A 23,183-nucleotide genomic window follows, 5' to 3' on the forward strand; every position below is an offset into this window, starting at 1 on the left:
AAAAAAAAATGTGTATGATATGACAAGAAATATCAAGATATTTCGTTTGTATTTGTATTTCTGTCGTGTCCTGTAATAGACGTTCTTCTGTACGTATATCATCGAACAAAAGTTTTGTCTGTACAAAAATAGAAACGTCCATATGTATAAATGTTCAGTAACATAAATAATTTTATTTTTGGAATTTCACTTACGTAAGAAAACAGTGTAACAAAATGAAGATATCGCAAAAAAAATAGCAACACAGGAAAAGTCTCAGACAACGTGACAATGCAATTTTGTAATGTAATTTCAGATTTTATAAGCAGGATAATCTGAAAAATTATATTCATTAAATTACAATTAACTATTAAATAAGAAAATATTTTTCTAAATATATTTATTAACTTTGACTACAACATTATTTTGTTTAAATATTTTTCTAAATATTATAAAAAATAAAATATTTTAAATTTATCTATAATATTCTAAGGTTAATGTATTCAATTCTCGAACTAGCATGTTAATGTAACGTACAAATTATTACTATCGATAAAAAATAATCAAATTTTTATTACCTGAAACATTACACTAATAAAAAAGTACATTAATAAACATAACCTTTGAATCCATACGTAGATTGAGTTGTCGTATGGCCATAGTCCTATACTTTTTAACAAAATACGATAAATACGATACTGATTGTCGAACACGTTCATCGTTCTTGCCAGATATTAACTGTCACGTAAAATTCGAAGAATCATCCGTCTATACCTCGGTTCAATATATTATTCACATTATTATTTCTATATCTCAAATTCTATACTGTACTTTTTCTGCACTTATAAACTATTAAACGTGAAAATTATAGTAAATTGCATTCGATCGATTTTCTTCGCACTCATTACTGAGCACTGTTATTTCATAATAGATTTTCATTCATATATTTTCTTGTCTTTTTTCGATTTGAAAGTAAAGAATAGAAGCTCTGATATTAATCTTACAATCGTCAGTTACTCACAATACTGTTTCTTTTGTAATGTTAAAATGTTAAAATGTGAAGAATTGTAATAGAAAAAAATAAGAACAGTGGAATAATTTCACGCGATACAAAGTAAGATAGAACATGGCATAAATAGTTTAAAATTAATCGTGTCGTAAAAATTTATTTCCAAGTATTATTGCAACAATAAATATTTTAGTAACTGGAAAACGATTAATAGATTTACAAAATACAACATTATTTTATTTAAATATTATTACTCAAATTGTTTGTATTTAACAAATATTCGTTATTCAAATCTACGGGTTTAACAATATCATATAATTGCAATATTTATATTGAAGTAATATTCCAGTAATATTCGATTATATTTATTGAATTGAGTATATAACAGCACAATAGGAGAAAGACGAACTCATCATCTGGAATGTTACAATAGTTAAAAGTATTGAAATTCAAAATGATGTAGGATCATAGAAAATAGAGAAGAAATTACCGACGTAAAGCCTGCATAAGACGGAGTGAATAAACCAGAAAGACGTAATTCAGCACCCATTGAAGTTCTCAGTATCATAAACAATAATAATTTTTGAGCTTTTAATGGAATGCGATACCATGTAGAAGCACATCTGCATAATATTTCATTATGTAATATATTCCAACAATATCGTTACATTTTTAATATTAGAAATTGATGAAGTATGAATTATCTAAACGATAAAAATGTAAATAATAATATAATAACTATTTAAACTTACAATTCATTGAATATGTCAAGACTACTGTCAATAATTATTTGTCCGGAGTGATTATTGAAAAATACGATCATTAAATGATAAGTAACCATAAGAGCAGAACCCAAAATTTCTATTGGATTGTCCATATTTGTTATTGCATTATATAGCTATGAAACGATCAAAAAATATATTTAATTTCATATTTTTAATAGTAAGTAATCTAGAGAATATCGCGTTTATTTCATAACTGATATACAAAATATATGCTATGTTATGCTAAATAATGTAATCCTATACTTTATATTAAAATGATAACTTGTTATATACTTTTGTAAATAGCATGAAAAGAAACTAAAAATTTTTTCCATTAAAGGAGTTCGAAATTCACTCAGAAAGTAGAGAAAATTATATCACAGAAATTCTTATTTGATTCTTTTCAACGGATATGTCAATCCTATTCTGAGATACGACAATTTCCCATAGCACTTAATATAGTGCAGAAATTATGAAAATGCTTGTGATAATCCAATAATTAATTTTTTTTTTTAGAAATCGCGTTCATTATTTATCTGGAGTTTAAGTTTAAATCAGTGAGACTAAATAAGTGCGAACGAGAAAAAAAAAATGAGATAAATAATAATAAATTATAAAAAAATTGTTGTCTTGTTTAAGCGAGGATAACTTCGCAAATGGGAAAATTATATCAGATGTATTAATAAATATTTTAATATAAAATTCCACAGTTAATCATCTTTCATCAATTGCACGAGAATAATTATTTTTGAGAAATTTTTCTTAATATTAATAGGATTTATTCGAGTTTCAAGGTAAATTTTATTTGTAATAATCTTATCAATGATATATTGGAGATCCTAAATTTAAGATTTCAGAAATTTTTTAAAAATAAAACTGATAAATCGTAATATATTCAAAATACTTACGCGATATAGATTTACAGAGAATGAAAATATGCATATAACGATAGCTATCAGATATTGTGTCGTCACATTATTTGTAGCTAAATTAATATATCTTCCAAGTATGACAATATAAGATACGAACAATTAACATTATTTAAAAAATTATCTTTATTATTTTTTGTCATAATGTTTTAATTTACCAACTCGATAGCGTCGTTATGAATATCCACTACTCGATGTATATCTGTAAAATTAAAGTCTATCTGCTTGGACAGAGTAGATATACTGAGATCTTCAACTATCTTTCGAATTCGGTAACTAAAAAATATTCGAAACATTTACATGGATTAAAATAAATTACAAAATGCAACATCATGAAGTAACTTACCTGACAATATGAAATTGTCTGCATATATAATAACTAAAAATATTAAATAATAACTCTGTACCCATTATAGATAATAATCCGAGTAACAGAATTAACATGAAATTTAACATTAAAAACATTTGAATATACGCATTTTCATCGTCTAAAAGAAATGGGATATTGATGTGAATACGAGATTCGTTTAAAGGCATTATTATATCCAATGTTATAAGATTTACTACAAATATGATGAATGCTACAATAACAGTAAAAGTCATCCCTAAAAATTCAAAGTATTATTTAATATTTCAAAGTTACATACAAATAATGCTGTATTTTTAAAATTATTTTTATTTTGATGAAAGAATTGTAATATTTTTTAAAGAAGTTAAAATGAAAAGCGAGAAAGTAATTATAAAAATTAATTAATATATTGAAAATTGTAAAATATTTACAATATTTCTTAATAATTTTATATCATATTATCTTTTTATAATAGATATATAATTATATTTAAGTATCACGATGATAGCGAAAATTATTTATTGTTACGAATTGATGCTCATAAAGTGATTTCTTACAAAAAAAAATGTGTATGATATGACAGGAAATATCGAGATATTTCGTTTGTATTTGTATTTCTGTCGTATCCTGTAATAGACGTTCTTCTGTACGTATATCATCGAACAAAAGTTCTGTCTGTACAAAAATAGAAACGTCCATATGTATAAATGTTCAGTAATATAAATAATTTTATTTTTGAAATTTCACTTACGTAAGAAAACAGTGTAATAAAATGAAGATATCGTAAAAAAAATAGCAGTATAGGAAAAGTCTTAGATAACGTGAAAATGCAATTTTGTAATGTAATTTCAGATATCATAAGCATGTAAATCTGAAAAATTATATTCGTTAAATTACAATTAACTATTAAACAAGAAAATATTTTTCTAATCATATTTATTAAATTCGATTACTTAAATAAAATGTTTTTCTAAATATTATGAAAAATAAAATATTTTAAATTCATCTATAATATTCTAAGGTAAATGTATTCAATTCTCGAACTAGCAGGTTAATGTACGTACGATATATTACTATCAATAAACAATAATCAAATTTTTATTACTATTATTACTATCGATAAACAATAATCAAATTTTTATTACCTGAAATATTACACCGATAAGAAAGTACAGTAATAAACATAACCTTTGAATCCATACGTAGATTGAGTTGTCGTATGGCCATAGTCCTAAAATTTTCAATAAAATACGATAAATACGATACTGATTGTCGAACACGTCCATCGTTCTTGCCAGATATTAACTGTCACGTAAAATTCGAAGAATCATCCGTCTATACCTCGGATCAATATATTATTCACATTATTATTTCTCTATCTCAACTTCTATAGTGTACTTTTTCTGCACTTATAGACTATTAAACGTGAAAATTATAGTAAATTGCATTCGATCGATTTTCTTCGCACTCATTACATTGTTATTTCATAATAGATTTTCGTTCATATATTTTCTTGTCTTTTTCCAATTTGAAAGTAAAGAATGGGAGCTCTGTTAGTAATCTTACAATCGTCAGTTACTCACGACACTATTCCTTCTGTAATGTTAAAATGTTAAAATGTGAAGAATTGTAATAGCAAAAAATAAGAAGAGTGGAATAATTTCATAGTAGGACAGAATATTATGGCATAAATAGTTTAAACTTAATCATGTTGTAAAAATTTATTTCCAAATACTATTGCAACAATAAATATTTTAGTAACTGGAAAACGATTAGTAGATTTATGAAATACATTATTTAAATATTATTACTCCAATTGTTTGTGTTTATATTTAACAAACATTCATTATTCAAATCTATGCTTATAAATATCATATAATTGCAATTCTTATATTGCAGTAAAGTTCCAGTAATATTCTATTATATTTATTGAATTGAATATATAACAGCACAATAGGATAAGGACGAACTCATCATCTGCAATGATACAATAATTAAAAGTGTTGAAATTCAAAATGATTTCAAAATAGAAAAGAAATTACCGACGTAAAGCCTGCATAAGACAGAATGAATAAACCAGAAATACGTAATTCAGAACCCATTGAAGTTCTCAGTATCATAAACAATAATAATTTTTGCGCTTTTAATGGAATGCAATACCACGTAGAAGCAAATCTGTATATTATTCTATCATGTAATATTCCAACGATATCATTATATTTTTAACAAACTGATAAAATATGAATTATCTAAACGATATAGATGTAAGTAATAATATAACAATTATTTAAACTTACAATTCATTGAATATGTCAAGACTACTGTCAATAATTATTTGTCCGCAGTGATTATTGAAAAATACGATCATTAAATGATAAGTAACCATAAGAGCAGAACCGAAGATTTCTATTTCATTGTCCATAGTTATTATTGCGTTATATAGCTATGAAATGATCAAAAAATATATTTAATTACAAAGAATATATTATATTATATTAAATGAAATAATTTATTAAATGATATAATTTACTCCTTATATACTTGGTACCAAAATGATAGATTGTTGCATACTTCAACTTTTCAAATAAAGAAGGTATGAAAGTAATAAATTAAAAATTTGATTTCGAAAGGATCATCAAAGTTCACTTGAAAAACTATATCACTGAAATTATTATTCAAATTATTTTGATTCTTTTCGATATATTAATATATTGCCGAGGATTTAAAAGTTCGATTGCGTTTAATTATAGAGATTATGAATGCGCTTGTGAGTGAATAACATATTTTTCTAAGAATCGCGTATATTTAGTATACTGGCGTTTACTATTTAACAAAAACTTGAAATAGTAAGACGAAGTGCAAGCAAGAGATCCCAATAGGAGAGAAATAAATAATAAACGAATATAAATTTGCAAATTGGAAGCTAGAAATTATACTAAAAAGCCTCTTAAATTACAAGGTTCCGCGGTTTTAATGGTCTTTTACTATCAAATAACTTAAATTTTACTTAAATTTTTCATAATTTTAATAAAATCTATAATAATTTTATAATTTTATATATAATAATTCTAATCGAATTTCAAATTCCGCTTAAAGTGGTATATTGAAGATTCTGTATGTTGATGACATGTAAGAAATTCTGTGGTTGAAATAAAAATGAATGAATCTTCATGAAAAATACTTACGCGATAGAGATTTACAGAAAATGAGAGTATGCATACAATAATTGCCAACAGATATTGCGACGCTATATTACTTGAGGCTACATTGATATACCTTTCAAGTACGACAATATAAGATACATGAAAAATTAATATTATCTAAAAAATTATTATTATTACTATTACTTTTCATAATATTTTTATCTACCAACTCGATAGCGTGGCAATGAATGTCCACTACTCGATGTATGTCTCTAAGTTTCAAGTCTATCTTAGCCAGATTAGGCATACTGAGATCCTCAATGATGTTTCGTAATCGATAACTAAAAAATATTCTATATATTCACATGGATAAAATTATATGCAATGTAATAAGAACTTACCTAACGATATGAAATTGTCTGCATATATAATAACTAACAATATTAATTAACGATTCTGTACATATTAAAGATAATAATCCGAATATCAAAATTATTATCAAATTTAATACTATAAAAATGTCAATATACGTTCTTTGATCGTTGGAAAGAAATATGAGATTATAGTGAATGCGAGGTTTATTCGAAGGCATTATTACATCCAATGTTACGGGATTTAGTATAAATACACTCGTCGCTACAACACAAATAAAAGACATCCCTGAAATTTTATATTATTTAATTTCTCCAATTCACATTCATATAATAGCATAATAAAAATAACTTTTGAAATTATTTTTATTTCAAAGAAAGAATTTGATATTTTTACTAGAAAAAGTTACAATAAAAAGAAAAAAGATAATTGCGAAAATATCAATAATTATTTAAAATATAAAAAAAAATTGTACAATAAAATGGTGTACACTATTTCTCAATATTTTTATATGACATCATTTTTCATATACGATTATATTTGATGTCATGATGACGATGAAAGTTGTTGATTGAATTGTAATTAAATTTTAGGAATTGAAGTGCATAAATTTCTTACAGCAAAAAATGTCGATGATATGACTGGAAATATCCAGATATTTCGTTTGTATTTGTATTTCTATTGAATCGTGTAACAAATGTTCTTCTGTGCGTATGGCATCGAACAAAAGTTCTTCCTGTATAAAAATAGAAACGTACATATATATAAATATTCAATAATATAAATAATTTCATTTTTGGAATTTCAAAAATACTTACGTAAGAAAACAGTGTAATACAATGAAGATATCGTAAAAAAAATAGCAATGTAGGAAAAGTCTCAGACAACATGACAATGCAATTTTGTAATGTAATTTCAGATATAAGCAGAACAATCTGAAAAATTATATTCCTTAAATTACAAATAACTATTAAAAAAATATTTTTTTCTAATCATATTTCTTAATTTTGACTATTTAAATATTTTTCTAAATATTATGAAAAATAAAATATTTTAAATTTATCTATAATATTCTAAAGTAAATGTATTCAATTCTTGAACTAGCATGTTAATGTAACGTACAAATTATTACTATCGATAAACAATAATCAAATTTTTATTACCTGAAATATTACACCGATAAGAAAGTACATTAATATACATATTCTTTGAATCCATACGTAGATTGAGTTGTCGTATGGCCATAGTCCTATAATTTTCAATAAAATACGATAAATACGATACTGATTGTCGAACACGTCCATCGTTCTTGCCAGATATTAACTGTCACGTAAAATTCGAAGAATCATCCGTCTATACCTCGGATCAATATATTATTCACATTATTATTTCTCTATCTCAACTTCTATAGTGTACTTTTTCTGCACTTATAGACTATTAAACGTGAAAATTATAGTAAATTGCATTCGATGGATTTTCTTCACACTTATTACTGAGCGATCGTTATTTCATAACAGATTTACATTCATATTTCCTTGTCTTTTCTCGATTTGAAAGTAAAGAATAGAAGCTCTGTCAGTAATCTTACAATCGTCAGTTATTCACGACATTCTTCCTTCTGTAATGTTAAAATGTTAAAATGTGAAGAATTGTAATAGCAAAAAATAAGAAGAGTGGAATAATTTCATAGTAGGACAGAATATTATGGCATAAATAGTTTAAACTTAATCGTGTTGTAAAAATTTATTTCCAAATACTATTGCAACAATAAATATTTTAGTAACTGGAAAACGATTAGTAGATTTATGAAATACATTATTTTGTTTAAATATTATTACTCAAATTGTTTGTATTTAACAAATATTCGTTATTCAAATCTACGGGTTTAACAATATCATATAATTGCAATACTTATACTGAAGTAATATTCCAGTAATATTCTATTATATTTATTGAATTGAATATATAACAGCACAATAGGATAAGGACGAACTCATCATCTGCAATGATACAATAATTAAAAGTGTTGAAATTCAAAATGATTTCAAAATAGAAAAGAAATTACCGACGTAAAGCCTGCATAAGACAGAATGAATAAACCAGAAAAATGTAATTCAGAACCCATTGAAGTTCTCAGTATTATAAACAATAATAATTTTTGCGCTTTTAATGGAATGCGATACCATGTAGAAGCATATCTGCATATTATTTTATCATGTAATATATTTACAACAATATCGTTATATTTTTAATATTAGAAACTGATAAAGTATGAATTATCTAAACGATATAGATGTAAATAATAATATAATAATTATTTAAACTTACAATTCATTAAACATACCAAGACTACTGTCAATAATTAATTGTCCGCAATGATTACTGTAAAATGCGATCACTAAATGATACGTAATTATAAGAGCAGAACCCAAGATTTCTATTGGATTGTCCATAGTTATTATTGCATTATATAGCTATAAAATTATCAAAAAATATATTTAGTTACAAAGAATATATTATATTATATCATATAATTTACTAAATGATATAATTTAGTTCTTATGTACTTGGCACCAAAATGATAGATTGTTCATGCATACTTCAACTTTTCATAAGGTACGAAAATAATAAATTAAAAATTTGATCAAAAGGATTATCAAAGTTCGCTTGAAAAACTGTATCACTGAAATCATTATTCAAATCATTTTGATTCTTTTCGATATATTAATTTATTGTCGAGATATAAGGACTTAAAATTTCCATGCAATCATAGCGTAGAGATGAAGAATTTGAAATAGTAAGACCAAGTGCTAGCAAGAGATCCCAATAGAAAACAAAGAAATAAATAATAAACGAATATAAACTCGCAAATTGGAAGCTAGAAAATATATTACTTAAAAAGTCTTTTAAATTACAAGTTCCGCGGTTTTAATGGTCTTTTATTTATCAAACGATTTAAATTTTTCATAATTTTAATAAAATTTCATAATTCTAATCGAATTTCAAATTCCGCTTAAAGTGGTATATTGAAGATTCTGTATATTGAAGACATGTAAGAAATTCTGTGATTGAAATAAAATGAATAAATCTTCATGAAAAATACTTACGCGATAGAAATTTAGAGAGAATGAGAGTATGCATATAATAACTGTCAACAGATATTGCGACGCTGCATTATTTGAGGCTACATTGATATACCTTCCAAGTACGACAATATAAGATACGTGAAAAATTAATATTATCTAAAAAATTATTATTATTGCTATTATTTTTCATAATATTTTTATCTACCAACTCGATAGCGTGGCAATGAATGTCCACTACGCGATGTATGTCCCTAAGTTTCAAGTCTATCTTAGCCAGATTAGGCATACTGAGATCTTCAATGATCTTTCGTAATCGATAACTAAAAAATATTCGAAATATTCACATATAGAATAGAAATATAAAATGGAACGTAATGATGGAACATAATTTACCTGACAATACGAAATTGTCTGCATATATAGTAACTCAAAATATTAGTTAACGATTCTGTACATGTTACAGATAATAATCCAAATATCAGAATTATTATCAAATTTAAAACCATAAAAACATCAATATATGTTCTTCGATCGTTGGAAAGAAATTTGAAATACATATAATGAATGCGAGATTTATTCAAAGGCATTATTAAATCCAAAGTTACGGGATTTAGTGTAAATATAGTTGTCGCTACAATGCAAATAAAAGTCATCCCTGAAATTTTATATTATTTAATTTTTCAAAATCACATTCATATAATAGCATAATAAAAATAATTTTTGAAATTATTTTTATTTCAACGAAAGAATTTGACATTTTTACTAGAAAAAGTTATAATAAAGAAAAAATATAATTGTGAAAATATCAATAATTATTTAAAATATAAAAAATTGTACAATAAAATGGTGTACATTATTTCTTAATATTTTTATATGATATCATTTTTCATATACAATTATATTTGATGTCATGATGACAATGAAAGTAGTTATTAATTAAATTTTACGAATTAAAGCGCATAAAGTGATTTCTTACAGCAAAAAATGTCGATGATATGACTGGAAATATCCAGATATTTCGTTTGTATGTGTTTTTCTATCGAATCGTGTAACAAATGTTCTTCTGTACGTATGTCATTGAACAAAACTTTTGTCTGTACAAAAATAGAAACGTACATATATATAAATGTTCAGTAATATAAATAATTTTATTTTTGGAATTACACTTACGTATGAAAATTGTGTAATGCAATGAAGATATCGTAAAAAACATAGCAATATAGGAAAAGTCTCAGACAACATGACAATGCAATTTCGTAACGAAATTTCAGATTTTACAAGCATGAAAATCTAAAAGATAATTCATTAAATTAAGATCAAACGAAATCATTTTTCTTCTTCATCGAATATTTATTGACTTATATTTTTTTTTAATTAAATATTTTCTAAACATTTGAAAAATAAAATATTTTAAATTTATCTATAACGTTTTTATATTTTTATAATATATTTAATAATTTGATGATTAATAGCAAAATTAATATATAGATTTATATTATCGACAAAAAAATAATCAAAATTTTATTACCTGAAATATTATACCGATAAGAAAATACATTAATATACATATTCTTTGAATCCATATGTAGATTGAGTTATCATATGGCCATAGTCTTAAAATTTTCAATATAATACGATAAGTACGATACTGATTGTCGAACACGTTCATCGTTCTTGCCAGATATTAACTGTCACGTAAAATTCGAAGAATCATCCGTCTATAGCTCGGTTCAATATATTATTTACATTATTGTTTCTCGATCTCAAATTCTATAATGTACTTTTTCTGTACTTATAGATTATTAAACGTGAAAATTATAGTAAATTGCATTCGATGGATTTTCTTCGCATTCATTACTGATATTTACTTCATAATAGATTTTCATTCATATATTTCCGTGTCTTTTTTCAATTTGAAAATAATGGAGAGGATTTCTGTTAGTAATCTTACAATCGTGAATTACTCACGATACTATTCTTTCTGTAATGTTAAATTATATTTATTATTATATTTATTGAATTGAGTATATAACAGCACAATAGAAGAAGAACGAACTCATCATCTGCAATGTTACAATAGTTAAAAGTGTTGAAATTCAAAATCATGTTGTATAAGAAAAATAGAAGAGAAATTACCGACGTAAAGTCTGCATAAGACGGAATGAATAAACCAGAAAGACATAACTCACAATCCATTGAAGTTTCAATCAAAACAATAAAAGTTTCTGCGCTTTTAAGGGTATACGATAACATGTAGAAGCATATCTGCATATCATTCTATCATTTAATATCCAGTAATATCGTTATATTTTTAGTATTACATATTAATAAAATATGAATTATCTAAACGATATAGATGTAAGTAATAATACTAATTTTTTGAACTTACAGTTCGTTAAATATGCCGAAATTACTGTCGATAATTAATTGTCCATAATGATTATTGTAAAATGCGATCATTAAATGATAAATAACTATAAAAATAGTACTGAAGACTTCTATCGTCCATAGACTTGGATCGTCCATAATTATTATTCCGTTATATAGCTATGAAATGATCAAAAAATATATTTAGTTTCATATTTTCAATAAGAATCTAGAGAATACAATTCTAGTAAAATATACAAGGGATATATTGTATTATGTTAAATGATATCTTTTTATACTTTATATGAAAATTGAATTCATACGAAGATTGTTGAACACTTCAACTTTTCATATAAAAAGCAAGAAAAAAAAAAAAAAATTTGATCGAAAGAATCATAAAAATTCACTCAGAAAATAGAAAAAACTGTCATTGAAATCATCATTCAAATCATTCTGATTTTTCTTGATATCTCAATCGATTGTTCAGATATAAGAATTTAATTGAATATCGTAAAAAAAATAGCAGTGAAGGAAAAATCGCAGATAACGTGACAATATAATTTCGTAATGTAATTTCAGATTTTAGAAGTACGATAATCTAAAAAATTTAATTTACTATATTTAAATTGGAATTAAACATCGAAGAAAAGAATATTTTTACAATTTTTAAATATTAAAGAAAATAATTTTCGTAATATTATTAATATAAACTAAAATACCTTAAATTTATCTATAATATTCTGATATTAATGTTATTAGCAATTTTGGATTAACGTGTTGAAGTAACGTATAAATTATTATTACCGCTAAAGAATAATTTGGAATTTCTATTACCTGAAATATTATTTATTTATTTTTTATAGTTTGTCGAAAACATCCATGTTAGATGTCGACTGCAGTGTAGAATTCGAAAAATAATTTGATTACATCTCGGCTCAATGTATTATTTACACGATTATTTTTCCCTCTTATATTTTCATAATATAGTCTATCTATAGTAAGAAGCTATAATGTTCAATAATTACGATAAATTGCAATCGATTGACTTTATTCTCACCCTTTGCAAAAAGGCTTCTTTGTAATAAACATTGATTTTGAGAAATTTAATCGATAAATCCTCGAGTTTTTTTTCTTTGTGTTGTCTTTTTTGTGTTGTCGTTCTTTCTTTTTTCTATTAAAATTATTCTATATTAAAATTCTTGGCGATGAATAGTATCTTCCGATTATTTTCCAAGATAATTTTTTTCTGTATTTACATTCTTTGTATCGTTATTTTGTTCAAGAAAAGTGATAAAAAATAATTGCATTAATTTAACAATGTTAATTTTGTTGAATATTGTGCTATAATAATTTAAATTGTTGTTTGTAGAAATTATCTTGAACGAGAAATTTTGTTTTTAGGAGAATAATGCAACGTGTACGAAATATTTTGAGAAATATAATTTATTAGAAATTGAGGAAATGGATATCGATTTATAAACGATGGTTAATTTAATTTTGTTATTACTGAGATAAGTTTGTGACGAATAACAAGCAAATTGCAACAAGATAATTCGAGGAAAGATATTTATGAAACTTTTGATTGAACAAATAAGCATGAAGCGGATAAATAATACACAATAGGGATCAATTGCACCGAGGTGGAAGAAATTCAGGTATTTATCGTTTTTTAATAATTTTAATAATTTCTAATCATTCAACATCTTACAAGAATATCAATTGCATAAAGAAAAAAAAAGTATCTCTTCAATGTACCATAAAACATAAGAAATAATAATGGTGCAAAGAAAATTCTCGATAATTTTTCGAATTGTAGTCAAATCTCGAAAACGGATATAGCATGAAAAATTGCACAATGCCATTATCATCGTAATGAATAAAAACGTGGGACACGCGTATATAAACGCAGTTTTGGGTTCACAAAACCGGCGTCCATTATTCCCCGATCAATCCAATATTTTACACTCATTATTCTACGCACGTGGGAAAAAACGTTTCATTTTATACACCACCGATCTCGGAAGGATACGACGATGGCAGGAACACGAATCATCGTGCCTTAAACTCGACGCGAGTAGGCGTATCTATATCGATACTTGTGCCATGACACTCCTTTCGAAAAGACCCTCGAGGGGTTCAATCGAGAGGCTGATCCTTTGTATTTTACACGGCTCGAGGATGTAATTTTTCTTCTTAACGACCGCTCGATTGTTGTCTCCACCGACGACCGTTCCTTCAACGACCTTTCCGTTCTTTTTTTTTTACACGCGACATCCGCGAGGAATCGAAGTTATACAAGATATTTCACAGGTATCCTGATTTACATACGCAGTATTCGTTGGAACGTGATGGAGGCTCGAATTAATCGATTTATATATATATATATATTTTCATTCGTTTGTTTTATTCAATCGTTTGTATTATTCAATCGGCACGATTTATGACTTGGAGGATCGCAGAAAATTAAAACGTGTAATTGACGGAAGTTGAAATTATAATCCAAATAATCGAGGAATAATAAAATTGTGTGTACAAAACGTTCACGAATAAGACCAGAAATTATTCTTCCTTACTTTCTATATCGCCCTCATAAATAATAATAAGAAGGAAACATAATGGGGGCAAACAAAATTCTTACATTTAGCCAAGATGTTGCCATGAAAATTGACTTGCTCCTCAATCACCACCTCAAACTCTATCCTCATCGTAATTTCATCTCTTAAAAATAACACTTTCCCTCGTGAAACCTCTTTCATTATCCCCCGAAGTACGAAAGTGATAGTGGATTCCCTCTACTCGTCCACCGTTTCGTGTGTGAATCGTACTGCCAAACCGACTGACACACACACACATGCACAATATTTAAGCATTAACTGGCGAGCACAAGTTCATTATTCGTGTGATGCTTCTCATTGAGCCACTCGGCCGGATTATCGCCCGACTAATTTGCGAACATAAAGGAAACTGACGCGCAATTTCATCGTCCGCGTCGAATAGGGCCTGATGACGGGTTTCGAGAGTAGTAGTCTTGATTAAAGTTAAGGCGAGGAGGGGGCGAGGAGGATTAGTCGTCGATGACTCGACTTCTCTACACTTTCGATCTCTTCTTCCTCTTTCGATGGCCATCGAAGGAGGGGTTCTTAAAGGAAAACGATGACTTTGCTAATTACAGTGCGCTCGTGGGATAAGAACGGTTTGGGAATCGGTGATGTTGTACGGTAATTCGCCCGATTAACTCGTAACCTTAATCGTGGCCAAGAATTTGACGTGATCCTGATTAACCTTTTCAAACTGTTTGATAAATACGCATCAGAAACGATATTTGGGAGATTAAGAGTTCGAGTTAAAGATTAATTGGGAGTTGGACAAGGATGATGATAATCTAAGTCAAATTTTGAATTTTTTTTTTGGGATAAAGTAAATTGTGCCCGTTAGAAATCTTGTTGGAAGTTTTTAAGGAAACGTTTAAACAATTATAATTCAATTTATATAATAAAGATCGGATATTTATAATTTTGAAAAGAAAACGAGAAACTCGCGATAAATTTCTAGCTTACTTATAAGAATTAATTTATCTTCACAAAGATAATAACAAATTAACAAATAATTTCCGTTGAAAATTACTACTTTTGTCTCAACATTTAATCTCAATTCACAGGATTCTAGGTAAACTTTGGAAGCTTATTGACCAAGAAGTGTACAAAAAACTTTCAATTTCGTCAACGAAACCTTCTTTCCTTTCGATATGAAACACACAAAACATTGGTGGACGTGAAAAAAGGAAAGATATTTTTAGATTCGTCGATTCGTGATTTTATTCGTGAAACGGGCGTACAGTCGGAGGCGGCAAGGTCGACGATTCAATGGCAGTAGGTGTCTCCGGAGAACGGCGAGCGAAAACAAGTTGGCCTGTTTAAAAAGGCGTGCCTGGACCATGGCTGGCCACAAAGGCGCCGAAAACGGCTGCTCTTCTATGGAAAGGGACTTCATTAAAAATGCACCGCCAACTTCGGTGCACGCACTGTCTTCAGGAACAATGCGTGCACGAAATATGCGGACTGGCGTCAAGAGGATCGAACGAATGCGTAAGGAGAAGCGTTTGCTTTTATGGTATATCGAGGATAAAGTTGAATTTTATGCAAATATCAGCTTGTCCTATAAAAATTTTTCATTTTCGAAACCTTCACGATTTCATTTTTTTTTTTCTGAAATAATGATGATCGAGACGTATCATATCCGCGTGATTTAATGATATTTTGTTATTTGTAAAATTGTATGCGAACTTTGATCGTTAAAATGGGACAATCTAATAACTATTTTTTTTATATAAATAAATCGAATAAGTGGAATCTATATAGTTTATTTCTCTCCGTAAATTAGGTTACGTCGAGATGATCAACAATTACTCGATTAATAATTATCGTACGATTATTTTATCAACGTTGTTTGGCTGACACAATTTTCCAATTTACGATTATTTCATCGCAACTTTATCCGTATCGTTACATCATTCGATGAATCACAGATGAGGTGAGTTTTTCTCATTTATAACATCTATGTTAATTTTAACAATTTTCCCGATATATTATCACGTCCATTTTTTAATATTCTCATTAATATTTCTTAATAACAAGCGTTTCGTACAACTAATCCTATTATTTACAATATTACGAATGAAACGAAGTTAAAATTCAATTTTGCGCCAAAATTTTCTTCCGACAAACGAAATTCAGATAAACTCGTTCACTCGTACGGTGAGTTCTCAATAAGTTTCCAACAATAAGCGTGCGTTCTCGGATTCGATGTGGGTAGCCCCCGATTCCGTGCGTGTGGACCCCGCCTAGCACATAATGCGACGCGGTATTTCGTTTTAACCCGCGATGCAGTTAGGGAGCCAGGTCTTCCTCGTCGAATTTATCGCCCGTCCGAATCGCGGACCAGTCCATATAACCCGTTCACGATCGGTTCCCACCTTGAGAAGAGAGATAGAGAGAGAAAGAGAGACATATATATATATATATCCAAAAGAAAGAAACGGTGTTTCTCGTCCCTCCTTCCACCCTTTCTATCCACGTTGCTTCTCCCATCGCGCGCACACACACGCACAGACCGAAAGCACTGTTTTCATTCTTTTATAAATCTTGCAGAGGGTAATATATATCGGCGTATTCACGGGTGTATTCACTCGCGGCCGCGTTTCATGCGGCCGTATCCTTTTTTGCATACGCGCCCGCATTGAAATTGATTTCGGCCAGCCAGGCCGATGGGGTGCGCTTCGACGGCCACCGGAAAGATTAATACTCGCCCTCTTTCGTTCCCTGTTTTTTTTAATCAGGGCTTGTTGTTCGGGGCAACGCGTGGAAAAGCACACCTTATGTTTACGCGTTTAGAACATTTCTTGATTAATTGGCGAATCAATCGGGCGATGCTGAAGCGGACGGTCTAAGTTCCAATAGTCGAAGGCAACATAAAATCCTAATCGATAAATTTTCTATATTTCTAAAATTCAATCTACGTTCATATGTGTATTTTTTAATTAAGTTTAAACGAAAAATGTTTGAATTACTTCGGCAAAAGGAGTTCATCGTTTGCCAGATCTACTTTTTCGCAGCAATTTTGAAGTTAACGTCGTGGATATTTTTGGTGGGTTTAAGTTTCAAGATGAAATTGAAAAGAGGGGTTTCGATAATTTTAATTGGAAACAAACGAGCAACTGCTACAATTGTTCCTTCCTTCGTTTTGAGAATAACTTTTTTCCAATAAATGGAACGATCTGTAATCGGAACTGTATCAGATTTTATGATTCTATCACAGCCATGAACCAGTTGAATGTTGCAGATCGATGTTCAATCCAATAGTCACGTTCTAAGATATCGGATAAGCAAACAGTGTCTTGTTTTTTTCAGTTCACTTTATTTCTTCAATTAAAATTTTGTTGTTTTCAAAAATAACTTTTGTATTTGCTCCTTCGAATCGAATACGTGTATTGCAGATACGCGTTGATATATTTTTAATCTCCATAATACACGTGTATTTACTACGATCAATATAAATATTTCGATACATTAAAAAGCTGATTGTTTAATTGTTATTTTAGATACAAAAATTTTTAACTTTTCTCATTGATAAATATACGTACAATCATATTGGCAAATTATTTGCCGTGACAAATGAGAGGATATTTTTGACGATTGCAATGAAAGCAAAATTCGATATTTTTTTCGGGCGATAGTCTCTCGTTATACTCGTGCTTGCAAAGCGGTTTTTCAGAGAGAAAATCGTTCCGCCAGGAAATCGCTGACTAAACGTTTGAATTTCAATAGAAATAACGATTTAATTTTAATGGAACAAACTTGTTTGACAAAATATTCTTTCTTTCATCGTTTCGAATCTATCATACCTAGCCTCAAACATTTATTTTAATGATATAAAATTATATGTTCCGTTCTATATTCGATTACAAGTGAACAAAGTAGAAGATTTATCGATTGTGTCACACGATTGGAAAATAAGGGGGGAAAAAATTGTTTCGACAGAGATTCTTTAGGAGGAAGAGGGGAAATATATTCATCTCGGAAGGAAGTTGGAGAATGTAACGCACGAAGAAGAGAATTGCACAGGTGTGAAATATTATCCAGGAATTTTGGCAAGAACAACAGAGCAATTTACGTGCACGAGTTTGCAGCTCGGTGAAGAGACTAATACTCCTCCAAAGTTATCCCGTTTAGGAATCCACCATAAATAGTTGAGGTTGGCACAGATCAGGAAAATGTTTGACGCCCTATTATCATCTACGCCAAGAATCGAAATCCTCTAGGAATATTTAACTCCTTCGAATTAAATATTCGAAGCTTAAATCGCGAATTCGTTTTTGGAAACACGGCCAAAATGCTTTCGTATTGTTACTCTCATTGAACTTTTTTTTATCTTAATTCTCAGGATCTAACGAATGGAAGAAAATCTCCTCTCCATTTTTAAATAACAAAATATATTGTAATTTCAATTTTTATTATTTTAAATACCAAATACCGTGTTTGTTTCAGTGTCTGTTCAAACCTGATTTAACAGATTTAATTGAACGAAAGAAAGAAAGAAAGAAAAAATAAGATGGATCTAAATTCAAAATATGCTTTTACATTTATTTGCGCATTCGATTCACAAATATTTACGTTCAAAAAACTATTCCCAACTTTCTTCAGATAAACATACAAAAACAAAGGAATTCTTTTTCCTCTCCTCCTCTTCCATTACATCCTCTTCCATTACAAAACGGATGTTTAGAAATCTATAGGCACGAACCTCCAGTCACGGTGGTTGATACAGCAACTTATCCACTTAGGAATACGCCTCCTAATACCGGAGGGATGGCCATGGTGGGGTGAGAATCGGTTGGGCGGTTTGGAGAGTTTCGCAGAAGTAACGGTGGCTGTTACCAAGTTGGGATAAACCGAGCTAAGTTCTCTTGGCTGGCGCTATTGGTTGCCTACCGACGAAAACCAAGTTTATTCTCTTCCTCCCTTCCTCTCTCTCTCTCTCTCTTTCTCTTCTCCATTTCACTTCCAAGGAATGATCCAAATGACACCGATTTACATAACGATTAGCTTTATTAACGGGAGGATATAGAGCTGATATTGTTAATCGAAAGGATATCTCGAATATTTGGGACAATCATCATCGATGACACATTTTGGAAATTAAAAATTGAAAGAGTTTCCTTATCGTATTAGCAGATTGAAGGGATGTTTAAGGGATGTTAAGGGATGTCGAATCTTGGGTGTGCTCGTTTTTGCCTGTTTTCTTAAGATGCGACAACGTTTCGTACATGTTTGAACGAGAATAATTTGTTGTTGTTGTCAATAATAAAAAGAATTAAAAGGAAAAGACAGAGGATAATTTTCTATGGAAGTAATATTTACTAATATTAGTCACGTGATAATGAATCTATAAAAAAAATAAAAAACAAATAAATAAAATGGACAACGATGCGTAAATTATAAAATAATTTAACGAGCCAATACTCGTTTCTCGATATTAGCGAAACGAGAATAGTCAGTGTATATTGTATCGAGGAATTTTTCATTTATCAACCGGGTGAAAGAGCAAACGTCGACAAAAGAATGTTGATATTAATATCGCCATAGTGGCAAAAGGTACGCGAGAAGGATAATACTATTTTTTATCACAGAAAAGTGAACTAGGAGGAATTAAATTTTGAATTGAATATCAATCGCTATATACATTTTTTTTTTTTTACTAGGTATTTAATATCCTATTCTATGGAACAATGTCTTTGTATCCCGCATATTGACATATTCAATTCGCTTAAAAAAAAAAAGAAATTAAATTCACGATATCAAATATTCTCTAATAATCCACATTCATGTAAACGTAAATATAATTTCTTTTCATCTCTCATCGATTACTTTTTACGCCATAAATAATCAAATATTAAAAATAAAAATTTCAATCAGCAAGAATCATTTTTCTCTCAAGGAGAAAATTTTGTAAAAAAAGAAACGTGTCAGAATATATTCTTCCTCTTTTTGTTTCAAATCGATACGACCATCCCCGAGATACATCCCGAGCTTTCCGAACGAAATATGATAATTTTTTCCTTTCTCGTTTACGTTTCTTTCTCGCTCCTCTCTCACTTGCTGTCACTGACCTATTCCAAGCGCAGCGCCCTTGCGCTGGTCAACGGCAGACGCTGAATCAGCAGTTTTTTTCCCCACCACTACTATTACTACGCGACGTATACGATTTCAGGAAAAAATATAGGTCACGCGAATTTCGCCATTCAGAAATCTTAGCACGCTTCCAATATTAAACTTGCTATATCTGGGCAATTAATCAAGAATATCGATTTGAAACGAAAAAACGTTTCTCCTGGACATTTGTTTCTTCTCCTCCTAGAAATTTTCAATTCTTCTTTCTCGATATCGAATTTAAATAAACGGAGATATTTTTCTTTTAAATTTGAATTTTTCTTTGGCGCGTTCCACCGAGTTTCACACCCAACGGAATAATTTATCGCAGAATTTTTTGTCGAATCGTACCTTACTTTAAAAAAGATATTCTGGAAGGAGAATAATAATAAAAAGAAAAAAAGAAAAAACTGGATATTTTTACGTATACGTCGGATACAAAAGTTCTCGATGATACGATTTTCCGGCGAGAATTAATCCGACAGCCGTGTAAAATATGGAAGATTGAAGATTGTACCCGACCTAGGATTAGGATTTAAAGCGTTTCAACGCGGCTGCTGCTCTCTGCAGATAAGATTTTCATTGTCCGTCAAGGTCGTGGAATATTTGTTCGATCCCTCCTTCCCTTGAACGGTCTCGATTCTCAAAGGATTACCTTGAATCCCCGTGGGAACTCTCCCAGGGACGAACCCGTGAACCCCTTGTTTTTCTTATTTCTATTTGCTCATTCCTGCCTCTCGCATTCTGTCAACGACTCCGCGTAATATATCTTGCCTCTTTGTTCAAGATTGAACATTCATATCGCCCTCCCCGTTTCGTAAAAACTTCACATGCAAATGTTACTATACCCGATAAATATTTGACTACTCGAAAACGCATTCTCCAACTTGTTATCATTAATCGCAATTTTTACTTTTCCTTCTGCTTTCGTATTCTATTTATAGAACGTAAGAAACGACGAATTCGATATTCGTAGGTTCTCAGAAAATTAAAGAAAAAAAAATTACTTTTCCTAAGATGTTCCACTCCCTTCGAAATAGCTGGTGAAAATTGTCAATTCGAGGATTTTGGAGGATGATCGAACTGTCTCGACACCCGATTCACTTTCCCCTTGAATCGCGACGTCTTACGGCCATCGACCGTAGAGAGTAAACACATTTCCACGAAGTTTGGAGGAAAGGAAGAATCGTCATCGTGGATTTAGACGCGCGAACCCACACGAGCTCGGATTTCCAACCCGTTCCAGAGTCGATAAAATTGCTTTGGACGAGCGCGTGCGGACCTTTATCGAGGGATCGATCGCGCCGATTTATTCGAAAAAATAAAACTTGGAATTAAATTTGAAATAAATTCTAAATTGAAAATATCTAAAATATCTTAAATTTATAACTCACGATTTTAAGATAGATACCTTTCAACTTAACGGTTTATAAAATAATCTGTATTCGATCGAAAGGGAATTACGGTACTCACGATATCGAAGTCGAGGTTCTCGGCTATCCAGTCCCGGCCTTGCTTGAATTCGTCGTGAAGGCCCATGATGTACAGAGTGTCGAGGCCGTCGACGATGGTCGCCCCCATGTTCGACGCGCCGAAGATGCTTGCGCTGTGACCCCTCTTCGAGATCGGTCTCAGCTCGTTCTTCCCCCAGGCGTATCTCACGTAGTTGTCCCAGCCATGTTTCATCATCTGTGCGCATAAAACGAGTGCAGATTAATATAACTTATCCTTATTTTCAAAAAGAGATTTATCGCTTGTGAATGTTCGCTCGTGGCTCGAGTTCTTTCCTCGAGGATTCGAGAATTTTAAAAAATTCTCTTCGTTCGTTTCGTAACGCAAGGAAAATTATTTATGTTTATATTTTACTTATTATTTATTATTCGTTTTTAACCATTTTCTATCGGAACAGATTTCTTTTCAATCGAATAAAATTTCGATCAATAGATCATATTAGATCGAAATGAAATTTTAATGTACAGATTGTCAATCAATTTGAATTTTTTCTTCTTTTTATTCTACAGGTGTCAGCCGCAACGCGATTGTTAATATTTTAAGAGAAGTTACGAGCGGACGTGGTTATAGCCGGGTAGATTGCATCGTGCACGCGTATTCACCTGGGTAATTACGTGGAGAAATAAGTTTCCGCGAGGAGAGCAGGAAAAACTTATGTGTGGCGAGTCAAAGACACCATCAACTCCTCGAAGTGATTCACTTCAGCCAACGTTATCAACATCCTTTTTTCCTCTTTGCTTTTTTCTTGGGAAGAAAAACGCGCTTCCGTTTTGTTTGCGCCTGCGCTTTCATCGTTAAAACGCACGTGCCGCGCTTGTTCGAGATTTTTCCAGGAAAAATAATTCGTTTCGATGTTATCTCGAAAATCGTTCTCTCTTTCTTATTACTATTATCATTTTTTATCAGCAAAATTAAAACTTGGAGAAGATTCGAGGGATCATTATACGAAATATACAATTTAAAAAGGG

At 29.7% G+C, this 23,183-nt stretch overlaps 4 protein-coding genes across 7 annotated transcripts in view; all 4 read right to left on the bottom strand.

Annotated features, from left to right (window-relative positions):
* Positions 1-23,183, bottom strand: part of LOC107994632 (mannosyl-oligosaccharide 1,2-alpha-mannosidase IA) — a 467,472-nt gene that overhangs the window by 50,457 nt on the left and 393,832 nt on the right. For all 3 annotated transcript variants that reach the window (XM_062073866.1, XM_062073868.1, XM_062073867.1), the window contains one exon: positions 22,177-22,392. In XM_062073866.1, coding sequence (XP_061929850.1) covers positions 22,177-22,392 — 216 coding nt within the window. The remainder of the gene's footprint in view (positions 1-22,176; positions 22,393-23,183) is intronic.
* Positions 538-4,316, bottom strand: LOC133666007 (uncharacterized). The gene is made up of 9 exons (XM_062073880.1): positions 4,176-4,316; positions 3,782-3,901; positions 3,588-3,705; positions 3,028-3,286; positions 2,844-2,957; positions 2,661-2,751; positions 1,741-1,886; positions 1,479-1,611; positions 538-1,404 (listed from the first exon to the last, which is right to left on the bottom strand). The coding sequence occupies exons 1-9, from the start codon at positions 4,314-4,316 to the stop codon at positions 1,354-1,356; spliced, it is 1,173 nt and encodes a 390-aa protein (XP_061929864.1). The 3' UTR covers positions 538-1,353.
* LOC133666003 (uncharacterized) lies at positions 5,012-8,234 on the bottom strand. 2 transcript variants are annotated; one of them, XM_062073874.1, is made up of 8 exons: positions 7,709-8,234; positions 7,364-7,480; positions 7,164-7,281; positions 6,575-6,833; positions 6,404-6,514; positions 6,216-6,306; positions 5,328-5,473; positions 5,012-5,205 (listed from the first exon to the last, which is right to left on the bottom strand). In XM_062073874.1, the coding sequence occupies exons 1-8, from the start codon at positions 7,847-7,849 to the stop codon at positions 5,052-5,054; spliced, it is 1,137 nt and encodes a 378-aa protein (XP_061929858.1). In that variant the 5' UTR covers positions 7,850-8,234; the 3' UTR covers positions 5,012-5,051. The 2 variants fall into 2 exon arrangements, with proteins under 2 accessions (XP_061929858.1, XP_061929857.1); XM_062073873.1 differs by lacking the exons at positions 5,012-5,205; positions 7,709-8,234 and having other exon boundaries at positions 5,324-5,473; positions 6,575-6,809; positions 7,364-7,484.
* Positions 8,254-12,344, bottom strand: LOC133666005 (uncharacterized). The gene is made up of 9 exons (XM_062073878.1): positions 11,160-12,344; positions 10,802-10,921; positions 10,608-10,725; positions 10,025-10,286; positions 9,841-9,951; positions 9,653-9,743; positions 8,874-9,019; positions 8,611-8,743; positions 8,254-8,545 (listed from the first exon to the last, which is right to left on the bottom strand). Exons 1-9 carry the CDS (start codon positions 11,298-11,300, stop codon positions 8,495-8,497), a joined length of 1,173 nt encoding a protein of 390 aa, XP_061929862.1. The 5' UTR covers positions 11,301-12,344; the 3' UTR covers positions 8,254-8,494.

Source organism: Apis cerana, linkage group LG4 (genome assembly GCF_029169275.1).
Source record: "Apis cerana isolate GH-2021 linkage group LG4, AcerK_1.0, whole genome shotgun sequence".
Taxonomy (NCBI): domain Eukaryota; kingdom Metazoa; phylum Arthropoda; class Insecta; order Hymenoptera; family Apidae; genus Apis; species Apis cerana.

What these genes read in the sequence shown, in the direction of transcription:
- LOC133666005 (XM_062073878.1), bottom strand. Translation starts at nt 11,300, where the DNA reads ATGAACGTGTTCGACAATCAGTATCGTACTTATCGTATTATATTGAAA. An exon ending in TATCATCGACATTTTTTGCT is followed by an intron (nt 10,287 to 10,607) that starts GTAAGAAATCAC and finishes ATAAAATTTCAG; the next exon opens with GGATGACTTTTATTTGCATT. An exon ending in CTTATGCAGGCTTTACGTCG is followed by an intron (nt 8,546 to 8,610) that starts GTAATTTCTTTT and finishes GTATCATTGCAG; the next exon opens with ATGATGAGTTCGTCCTTATC.
- LOC133666007 (XM_062073880.1), bottom strand. Translation starts at nt 4,316, where the DNA reads ATGGACGTGTTCGACAATCAGTATCGTATTTATCGTATTTTATTGAAA. An exon ending in TATCATACACATTTTTTTTT is followed by an intron (nt 3,287 to 3,587) that starts GTAAGAAATCAC and finishes TTGAATTTTTAG; the next exon opens with GGATGACTTTTACTGTTATT. An exon ending in AGACAATTTCATATTGTCAG is followed by an intron (nt 2,958 to 3,027) that starts GTAAGTTACTTC and finishes AATATTTTTTAG; the next exon opens with TTACCGAATTCGAAAGATAG.
- LOC133666003 (XM_062073874.1), bottom strand. Translation starts at nt 7,849, where the DNA reads ATGGACGTGTTCGACAATCAGTATCGTATTTATCGTATTTTATTGAAA. An exon ending in TTATCGGTGTAATATTTCAG is followed by an intron (nt 7,481 to 7,708) that starts GTAATAAAAATT and finishes ATAATTTTTCAG; the next exon opens with ATTGTTCTGCTTATATCTGA. An exon ending in TATCATCGACATTTTTTGCT is followed by an intron (nt 6,834 to 7,163) that starts GTAAGAAATTTA and finishes ATAAAATTTCAG; the next exon opens with GGATGTCTTTTATTTGTGTT.